This window comes from Schistocerca gregaria, chromosome 8 (genome assembly GCF_023897955.1).
Source record: "Schistocerca gregaria isolate iqSchGreg1 chromosome 8, iqSchGreg1.2, whole genome shotgun sequence".
In the NCBI taxonomy this organism is placed as follows: Eukaryota; Metazoa; Arthropoda; class Insecta; order Orthoptera; family Acrididae; genus Schistocerca; species Schistocerca gregaria.
In genome coordinates, this window is record NC_064927.1 from 204,597,973 (window position 1) to 204,609,403 (window position 11,431).

Sequence of the window (11,431 nt, forward strand, 5' to 3'; positions counted from 1 at the left end):
CAAGTAGCTGATGTATTTAACAACCATTTCTTAAGTGTAGGAGAAAAAATTGGTGAGAACAGTTCAAAAGAAAAAGCTAGGCAGTACATGGAAGAGTCTGTTTTGAAAAAAATGTTGTCAGATTAAGTTTCACATAAAAACCTCTTGTGACATAAGTAAAATTATTAAATCTTTGAAAAATAAATGTTCTGTTGGAGTAGATGACATCTCCAATAAGATATTAAAACAATGTGGAGCAATTACAGCTGATGTTCTGAGTCACATATGTAATGCATTACAAACTCAAGGTATTTTCCCATACAGGTTAAAATATGCCATTGTCAGGGTTCTCTACAAAACGGGGGACACCACATATGTCAATAATTATCAGCCAGTATCCTTGCTTACAACAGTTTCAAAAACCTTTGAGAAAATAATGTACTAGAGTGGTTAGCCATCTCAAGAGTAATGGGATATTTATTAAATCACAGTTTGGATTTCAAAAATGCTGTTCCACTGAGACAACAATATACCACTTCACTGTCCACATAACAGAGTCTTTAAATAGTAAAATGTCACCAATAGGAATTTTCTGTGACTTGTCCAAAGCATTTGGTTGTGTGAACCATGACCTTATGTTACAGAAATTACAATTCTATGGTATAAATGGAACAGCATATGAGTGGTTTAAGTCACGTCTACAGAACAGCTAGCAAAAAGTGTCTTTAATTGACATTTCATCTACAGGGGAGGGAATTACATTAGATGTTCCACAAGGTTCAATCATGGGTCTCCTTCTGTGCTTGATATATGTGAATGACCTCCCTTCCTATCTGAAACAAGAAGCTAAACTGACACTGTTTGCTGATGATACAAGCATCATTATTAATCTAGTAAAGGAAACTCCAATAGGAAATGATACAAATATCTTTGGAAAAGTTATTGATTGGTTTTCTGCGAATGGGCTTGCTCTGAACTTTGAAAAAACACAGTACAGCCAATTTTCTTCTGCAAGGAGTACAGATCTCCTAAAGCGACTAGGTTCAGAAACTTTTGCAATCAGAATAATTGCTAATTTTGAGGATATAGAAAATAGCATACTAAGATACTTTCACTCTCTGATGTCATACGGAATGATATTTTAGGGTAACTCAACACTTAGGCAAAAAGTATTCACTCCTCAGAAGAAAATGGTGAGAACAATGTGTGGGTCTCATAGTCGTGCATCTTGTAGGCATCTCTTTAAGGGGGGTAGGACGTCAAACGGGCTGACTTGGAGCAGGAGAGGCATCACAGGATATTTTAATTTCCAGTGTATATACTTTTACAAATAAAGTCATAAAACTTCGTCAGCATCTCTAGGAAGGATTCAGATTTCACGCTCATTGCAGTGGAAGTTCGAAAACATAACAAAGTAATTTTTTTTTTACGTGTGAAATTTCATCATTTTTTCACTCACTAATGACTGCATTTGTTGCTATAGGTACACTTTTCTTCATAAGTTAGAGAGATTCTTCGATGAATTTTGCACAGCATACATACCATACTTACATGTGTATGAAACTCTAGAATTTATTTAATTTATGAAAAAATGAATGAGCTGTATATTTTAAACTTCATGTTTACAAAAAACGCAAATTTTATAGTTAATTACCTCAATTTTTACCACAGTTTTTAATAGATATGGAACATTCTAGAGTTTCATACACCTGTAAGTATGGTTTGTAGGCTGTGCAAAATTCATCGAAGCATCTCTCTTACTCATGAAGAAAAGTATACCTACAGCAACAAATGCTGCCATTAGTAAGTGAAAAAAAATGAGGAAATTTCACATGTAAAAAAAATTACTTTGTTATGTTTTCAAACTTCCACTGCCATGAGTGTGAATTCTGAATCCTTCCTGGTCATGCTGCAAAAGTTTTATGAATTTATTTGTAAAAGTATATACGGTGGAAATTAAAATGTCCTGTGGTGCCTCTCCTGCTGCAAGTCAGCCCATTCAACGTCCAACTGCCTTAAAAGGTTAGAAATTCTTACAACAGCCTCACAGTACATTTACTCAGTAATGAAATTTGTTCTCAACAACATGAACCAGTCTTTGGTACAGAAAGGGGTAAAACATGATGCTGTAAAACTTTTTGATAAATTACCAGATGAAATAAAATGTCTGACAGACAGCAGTAACAGTTTTAAAATTAAATTGAAATCATATCTCACTGACAACGCCTTCTGTACCATAGATGAATTCTTGAATCAGAATAAATAAATCGATAGGTATAATAGATGTATTTTGTGCCATTTAAGGGCTTGGGGTAGGTAACAAAAATTTTAAACTTAAAAAAAACTTCATTCATTTGTGTATTTCTTATGCACTCATTCCACGTCGTAACGGTTACTGTGAGTTTGATCAATGGAACACCTAACTAACTCACACACATCGTAACATAACTTGTTGAGTCTGGATGTAGATGTAAAGTTGCAGAAAAATCAGTGTTTTGCACAGTGACTGGAAAATGACACTACAGAAAATGAAATGCAGTGTTATTATTACAAAATTTTAAATGCATAAATGTGTAAAAAAGATCCTGTACACCAGAACATCATTGCAAGATTATTGAGACCAAAACTTTCCTAACAAAAATGAGATGCAGAACTTGCCATAGAGTCTCATAAAAAATTATTTCCATTATAATCAGTTAATTAAGCTATTTTATGAGTAGCAGTTTGTTTAAGTAACTGCATTGCCGATTAACTCATCCTTGCAATTCAGACTTTCCATTTGCATTTACTGCCTCTTACCAAGGATATCATTGTGTATTTCTTCCACCTTTCTCCAGCTGAGATGTTCTCCATATTGTTCTTAGTGAAATGAACTATGCCAGCCATTTGACATTCACCCAGCTTCAAATTGGCTACTTGAATTTCTCTTTTTTAGGGTCTGCGACGGGCAGAGCAGAGTCAGCTGGTGGAATTGTTCCGCCAAAAACTGCCACCACCTCCTCCACTGGGAGGTAGTCCCATGCTTGGTCCACCGGGTTCTCCACTGCCACCTCTGGGTCTTGGCAGCCCAGACCATGAGTCGAGTCGCATCAAGAAGCTTGAAAAACTTATCAAGAAAAGACTGTGAACTCAGCCGAAGTGCCTGACTCAGCTATGGCATGTGCTAATAGTCTTAAACAGTAACATATGGATAGCAGTATCAGGAGCATTTGGTGCAAAAAGAGGAGCTGTAGTTCTTTTGAAATAAAATCATAGTCAGTACTTTTTCCCTTTGTTAAGTAAGTAGAATAAACTACAAATTGTGCAGTACTAAAGTACAGTTGGTGCTAGAGTCAAATAGTAATCACTTAAATGTGAATAGGCCATAGTGTGTGTGCTTCCCATTATCCATTATGCTATTTGTGCCAGGGCATCTCCCCCTAGTTTTGTGTGTGTGTGTGTTTTTTTATTTGTTTATTTATTTATTTATCTTCTTTTCTCTTAAGATGATAGTGGTTATTTATTCAGCTACAATGCATAAAGCAGTGAGCTCTTTTGGTGAGGGAGGGAGGAGGGGAGGGGAGGGGGGGAGATCCCTGTATCAGTCCCAATCATTTTTACATGGGCTTTAAAAAAATGTTTGAATAAATTTCATTGATTGAAAGCTAACATACAAATACACTGTATGCTTTCAAATGTTTTATTGCTAGATAGTGATTTTTTTACTGTTATGCAGTTTATACATTTACATCAGATCTGAGAGCTGTGTTGCCTTCTGGCACCTTTTAATTTAGTTTTAAATTGTAAATAAAATATAGGTAGATGGGTAATTTTGGAAGTACAGCATATCGTGACATACAAAATTATTTACTACTGGTATTACAAAAACATGTTTTCTCCAAAATCACATACGGTCTCATCTGTGTTGCCATTTATTTCTCCAAAAAATTGAAGCATTTATCATAGATTAGCATTAGTTTAAGTAGGATCTCAAAAAATGAATGAATGAATGTACAATGATTCAAGTAGTCCACACCTGAGCTATAAAAGACACGTCTGGACACTGATTGCATTGTATTAATTCTTAAATCCTCATTATGCAGTTAGTAACAGTGCTGTATGCCTGTGGCTGTGTGAAACAGGGTCCATCCTTTATGTTTAGTTCACTGCAGCGGCCACTCTGATCCCTGGTCTCTCCATCTCGCAGATGCCTTCTTACCTGTTTCACTATTTTCCCATCTACTTATTTTAATGATTTGAAATGCTACACAAACTATGTTGAATGAATATTGTTATTGTAATGAAAATCAGTAATATGTCTGTGTGCAGTAATTTTTAAAGCCATGGTCTGTTCACAAAGATATATTTTCAGCACCATGTGAAACTAAATGTGATATTGCAAAAAGTATCTTTGTGTTGATTTTGTGGTATGGCCTGAGGGAATTGACACATACATCCATATGTAATTGAGGGAAAAAGGGGGGGGGGGGTGTTTCTTACCACCAATGACATTATTTCCTCACAATTTAAATGAACTTTGGAGCATATCTCCCTTTCAACAGTGCCTGTTTAAGCATTGTAATTTGCTATAACTTAAGGAATTTATTTTTTGATGATACTTTTCACGCTCAAATTGTGAGAGTGTCCAGACACCCTTCTCATCATAGCACAACACAACACAATGAGACTTTTACCAATGTAAGGGTGCATTAGGTTGAGAGTACTGTTGCCAGATTTACTCAGTCCTGTATACTCCGTAGTGAATTTGGCTCTAGCTTGAGAAATTCTAAGAAGACTATTTCCTCAAAAGATGTTTACATTATGTCCAAAATTACTATAAGATCAACACTTCAGGAGGAGCATATGTAGGTGCAGAAGATAGTTGTCAAATACCATATGAAACAGGTGTTATGTTTCAGAATCATGCTCAAACTCTTGCAAATTATCAAATGTACAAAGATGGCACTGGCATCAGTATGTTTTGGAAAAGTTGCACTGTCTTCATTTTACTTTTAGCAACAACAAAAATGCATTTTCTGTTGACAGTGCGAAGTTATTCACTTTAAATTTAGATGAAAATATTACGCCAACAAAATTTTTAGAAGAAATCGTGTCTGTATCAGGTCCTAACTGGAATGCAGACATCTGACCTGTTGCGCAATTTGATTGCGTTAAATGTGACACATAATTTTCCACTCATGCCTTAATAGCTAAGCAAGTGCCAAATACTTTCATTATGAGAAGTATGTTGCCAAAACTGACCCCACTTCATTAAGCCACACCTTTTTGTTGATATTCATAAATCTTTTCTCTCTCCTTTGGTCACAGTAAGTCCGTAATGAAAGCCCAGATTGTGTAAAATAGTGAATAAAGATGTGCAACTATCTTGAAAAATGTCTACTTCCATAAGGATAATCAATAATTTGCCGAGTTTTGTGTGTACCTTTCCACAATAATAATGTGGTCATGACAACACATAGCAAAATCTGGTGGTAATTCACTTCTCCATTCAACTTTTTTCCCCTGGAGTGTCAGTTTTCAATGAATTTTGGGCTTCCTCTTCTTTCTTGAATATTTCGTAGTATTGTTTATGTTTTAAGCTGCTGCAGATCTTGTTATTACCTTATTAATGAGGCCACCAGAAATATTGAAGCTCTAGACAGAAACGTAATGCATGAACTGTTTATCTTGTCTGGTATCCACCGTAAAAGGCATGATAGCACACTTTTATATACACATCTGACAAAACTGCTTTCGACATTGCTCAGCATCAGATAACACATAGTTGCAACAAATAGAATGAAAACAAATTCACAGTGCGCAAGTGATCTCATAGAACAAGAAGTTGCCTGAACTTTAAGCATAGTGCAGGTTAGAAGTGTTGTAAGTGTGGGGATGAAGTTTTGGCAACTTTGGAGGGTTGCAGCAGTCACAAAGCTCATGAGGCTGGTTGAATGCTTGCTATGCCTCCAGCAGGAATCTCACCCCATTACTTCCTTTGTAGATACCAACCCTAAAGTCATTATGAACGTTGTATTATTTATATTTATGAATAATAGGAAACTAAAACTAACAAACTATATTGTAAATCCCCACATAGAAAGGTGTGAAACAATAAAACTTACAGAGAAGTGGGAAAACTGAGAATAGCTTGATATTTTAATACAGAACTTTCTTTGTAGCATTAGGTTTCATAAGTTTTGTGCTCATGCTTTTAATGTGAGCAATGCATTTAATTAAAAGTCTTATTTTTTATTTGGAAAGTCGCTACTCACCATACAGCGGAGTTGAGTCGCGATAGGCACAACAAAAAGATTCACACAATTGTAGCTTTCGGCCATTAAGGCATTTGTAGCAGTACACACACACACATACACACACACACACACACACACACACACACGTCTGCAGTCTCAGAGATATGAAACCATACTGCAAGCAGTAGCACCAGTGTATGATGGGAGTGGCAACTGGGTGAGGGTAAGGAGGAGGCTGGGGCGGGGAAGGGGAGGGATAGTATATGGGAGTGACGGACAGTGAAGTGTTGCAGTTTAGACAGAGAGGGGGGAGGGGGTAAGTAGCGGAAAGGAGAGAAATAAAAAGAAATTAAAAGACTGGGTGTGGCGGTGAAATGACAGCTGTGTAGGGCTGGAATGGGAACAGGGAGGGGGCTGGATGGGTGAGGACAGTGACTAACGAAGGTTGAGGCCAGGAGGGTTACAGGAACATAGGATGTATTGCTGGGCAAGTTCCCACCTGCGCAATTCTGAAGAGCTGGTGTTGGTGGGAAGGATCCATATGGCACAGGCTGTGAAGCAGTCCTTGAGATGAGGGATATCATGTTTGGCAGCGTGTTCAGCAACAGTGGTCCACTTGTTTTTTGGCCACAGTTTGTCGGTGGCCATTCATGCAGACAGACAGCTTGTTGGTTGTCATGCCTCCATAGAATGCAGCACAGTGGTAGCACCTTAGCTTGTAAGCTTGTAATGCACATGACTGCTTTACAGATAGCCCTGCCTTTGATGGGATAGGTGATGTTAGTGACCAGACTGGAGTAGGTGGTGGTAGGAGGATGTATGGGATAGGTCTTGCATCGGTCTGTTAAAGTGGTATGAGCCATGAGGTAAGGGATTGGGAGCAGGGGTTGTGTAAGGATGGATGAGTATATTGTGTAGGTTCAGTGGACGGCAGAATACCACGGTAGGAGGGATGGGAAGGATAAGGGGCTGGACATTTCTTATTTCAGGGCATGACAAGAGGTAATCCAGTTGCTCCAGTCCCAGATGGTACTGAGTTACGAGGGGAATGCTCCTCTTTAGCCAGACTTTGGGAGGTGGTGGGAGACTGTAAAGAGAAGGCATGGGAGAATAATTATCAGTGAAGGCTTCAGTGAGGCCCTCGATATATTTTGAGAGGGACTGCTTGTCACTGCAGATGTGATGACCATGGGTGGCTAGGCTGTACGGAAGGGACTTCTTGGTATGGAATGGGTGGCTGTCGAAGTGGAGGTATTGCTAGTGATTAGTAGGTTTGATGTGGATGGAGGTACTGATATCGCCATCTCTGAGGTGGGGGGTCAACATCTTGGAAGGTGGCTTGTTGGGTTGAGTAGGACCAGGTGAAGCAAATGGGGGAGAAGTTGTTGAGGTTCTGGAAGACCTAAACAGACCCGCAACACAGTTATGAACCTTTCTTCCAGAAGCCTTAGTACCACAGAAATATCAGTCCTTCCCTGTTGTTAGCAGTACAAACAAGAGGGATCAGTAAGGAATATTGTGTATTGTTACATTATTTTGCCTGCCTCCCCCCCCCCCCCCCCCCCCCCCAAATAACAGATTAACACTGTTGTGTTACACATTGATGCATACACAATTACAACTCTAATTGACTATGTTTCTTCAGTATTACTTTTCATGCCTTTCGTTCCTGTTCCCATTTCATTCACGATATGTCTAAGATGTTTCAGGGTAAATTCCTTGTCATCTGAAGTACCATACAGTATTAATAAGAATTAATTTGATGAATTTCTATACTAATATGGCTTATCTAATTTGATGACCAACAGGATTTTATGAAGAGAGATTCATGTCACTAATCAGAAAGATTTAATTTTTTTGAGATGCTGGTACAATAATCTACCGATTAAATAATAAAAAAATCTTTCACACAGACATTCATTTTAATGTTTCGCTTTTGTATCTGCTACCATCTTCATTTACCTTGTTAAAGGTTTATTATTTATATTTTAAAGTAAAATACATTGAACTATAAATCTGGAAAAGGCAGACTAATTTAAAGAATTTAAATAGCACTTTTTATTCAGTACTGTGTTTCAAATGTAATATTAACATTTTAAGCTTCATACTTATGTTATCAATCACTGGATTTATAACTATAAAATGGATTCTGTATTTCATTATTTTTTTATCTCTGATGTTGCCTACATTTACATAGGGTAGACAACAGTTAGAAACAAAATATACAATTGAACTGATGCCAGTACTAAACTCAACTAACATAATTGTCATTTGTAGTCTCATGTATAGGCATGTGATTTTGTTAACATTGGAAAAACCTTAAATCTAATGCACACGCTTCAGTTATGTCAACCAAAATAAAAGAACTGTTCTGGAAGAGAGTATTTTAGAGATATGAAAGGATGCTAAAAATTTCAAAAGTGAACTGATGGATTGATTTGAAAGTTAAAGTGTTGAAGTGTGCTCATCATCTGTAGCACATGAATAACTATACGGTGAAGGAGGTGGTGATGGTGCTTTTGTGTGTGTGGGGAGGAGGGGTTACAATGGAGGGAGGGGGAAAGAAGAGGGCATTGTTTGAAGGATGGTAAGATGTAGGAAAGAGCTAATCACAGATTTTGAAACAAAGGAGGAAATTTAAGTGTTCAATTTCCTATCAACAAGTTCATTAGAAATGGTGCGCAAGCACAGATTAAGGAAGGATGAGGAAGGAAATTAACCATGCCCTTTCAAAGAAACCACCTTGGCATTTGCCTTATGTGATTTAGGGTAACCTCTGAAAACTTAAATCAGAATCGCCAGATGCAAATTTGAGCCTCGTTCTCTCGAATATGAACCGATTTTTGAGGCCACACTTTATGTATTGAGGTGGAAGGAAAACAAAGGGGAGATGGTAACATGAAACTACTTACACGTGTGATCAAAAATATGGAGACACCAAAACACAACTCAGTACAGTAACTAATACATCGTAGGAAAACCATTGGCATTCAAAACAACAACTTCCAGTTGCCTTGGAATAGATAAATACTTGTCCTGTATAGTTTTCAAGGGTACCTGTACCATTTTTCCTGCAAAATAAGCCAAGTTCAGCAAAAATTGGAGGAAGACAGCACTATATACCCTTCTCTCTCCAATGTATACCACAACACCTAAGTAATTGTGGTGGTGAGGGAAGATGCGACAATTCATCCTCATCCTTATGCTCAAAAAATCAGTCCTGGACATTGCAAGCTGTGCAAACAGGTGTCACCATTTATTGTGAAACACTGTACCATGGGATGGACTTGGTAAGTCAGAATGGTCACATAATCCTTGGCAGTAATGCAACTTTGCACAGTAACCTTGGGCCCCATAGAATACTATGCTACGGCTGCCCAGATCATCACTGAACCTCCATGTTTCACTATTGGGACGTAAAATTGGCCAAAAGTTGGGAAACAGTGCTAAACAAGACTCATCCAACCAACATTTGTCCATTACTTGATAGTCCAGGTTTTACAGGTTTGGTACCACATTTTGCTGTTGTGGGCTCTCACAGCACTGATGAATCGTTTTGAAACTCCAGCACTCCCTGCTTATGGAGCTCCCTTCATGTTCTTTTGGTGCTGATTGGGTTCTTGAGTGCGACATTCTGTTCAACAGTGTCTTTTGCAGATGTCATCTTATTTTTCATCACTATCCTCTTCAAGACCCTCTGTCACACTCAACGTACACTTTTGTCCAAGTAATTACATACTGGATAATGATTTTCTGCTTTCCCTGCATCTGGTATAAATCTTAAATCAGTTGCTCTTGAAACACCAATCACTTCAGCTACTTCTTTATGGAGGAGCCACCATGCCAGCAACAATAATTTGCTCACATGTGAATGCTCTGAGCTCCAACACTAATCATAACTGCATGCAGCACTGTTCTGACCCTGAATGGCACTTGCAACATATTGAGGACATTGCACAGATGCTTTTTGTGGTCAAATACAGCAGTGCAATCTGCAGGCTTGGCTAGCATCTGCATTTATGTTCAAGCATGCATTTGTTATAGAATTTCCATATTTTTGTCCATGTCCAGTATATAGTATCATGACTTTTTTTGTAGAATAGACATTGGGAACGGTGTGAGTTAGAAATCAAGATTTTTTGGGAGGGGTGGGAGGGTATAAATTGTGATTCAAGGAGCCATATACTTTAAAGACTGGTTACAGAAACAATACGAAATTTAATTTCAGTCACAATGGCCAGATAAAAGCCCTGCATCATATTCGTTGTGCAGACTGAAAATCATATAAACACACATAGGACATTAATTCATTGGTACTTGCATATAGTGATTCAATGAGTATATTGGAAAAGAATATGCAACTAAATGACAGTTTCGTGGAACTCTGTCTTGGCAGTGGTAACTCTTTTCCTATACCGTGCCTCATGACAGTCTTCTAAATAACTCCTCTCTATTCAGCAAATTACATTCAATTGTGAAAAAGGTCCTTGTTAAATTGTAGGTGCTACTTTACAGACTATAAGCTGATTTTTGAAATTCATTCCAACATACTGTTACAAATTGGGGTGAAGTTGTGGATTAAGCAAATATCTTTAATAATATTTTGTAGTCACAAGAACCATTTTCAGGGAAATAAGTTTACCTGTGTGTGTTTTCTGTTACTGTCTGTGAATATAGCATTCCTATTACTAATGAATTATGAGAAGTGTAACACTAGTATCCCTGTATATATGCTGCACAATGCATTTGTTGTGTACTATTTGTTTAATACTATGTTTACTATCTATGTAAAAAGCAACACTACAAAAATGCAGACATGTTAGATCTTTTTCTAATTTTTCAATATTATGTATGAACAATATCTTCTAACAGAAGCCAGATTTTTAACATACTTAAGGATACAGAGCTCAACTCCATTTTCAGTGCCCTCTGTTCCCAAAGGAGGTACTGTGGGTCCACTCTTAAATCAGCAACTTACACTTTTCGCCTTCTGAAGTTAAGGAGGCCAGCAATTCCATCCCATATTAATACAACGGAACCTCACACAGCAAGCATAATTTGTTCCAGAATCTTACTCGTAGTGCGAAACACTCATTAAGCAAAACAATTTATCGTATATAAGTTAATGTACAATATGGTAATTATTTCATGTAGGAAAAGTACTAAAAGTGTTATCTTATTCGTGCCTTTTATCCGAAGAAAATTATACATACAGT

At 37.5% G+C, this 11,431-nt stretch overlaps 1 protein-coding gene across 1 annotated transcript in view; it reads left to right on the forward strand.

Moving 5' to 3' along the window:
- Positions 1–11,044, forward strand: part of LOC126284133 (vacuolar protein sorting-associated protein 53 homolog) — a 150,136-nt gene extending 139,092 nt beyond the window's left edge. Inside the window, exon 16 of the mRNA XM_049982844.1 lies at positions 2,915–11,044. Coding sequence (XP_049838801.1) covers positions 2,915–3,106 — 192 coding nt within the window. The 3' untranslated portion in view covers positions 3,107–11,044. The remainder of the gene's footprint in view (positions 1–2,914) is intronic.
- The last annotated feature ends 387 nt before the right edge of the window (positions 11,045–11,431 follow it).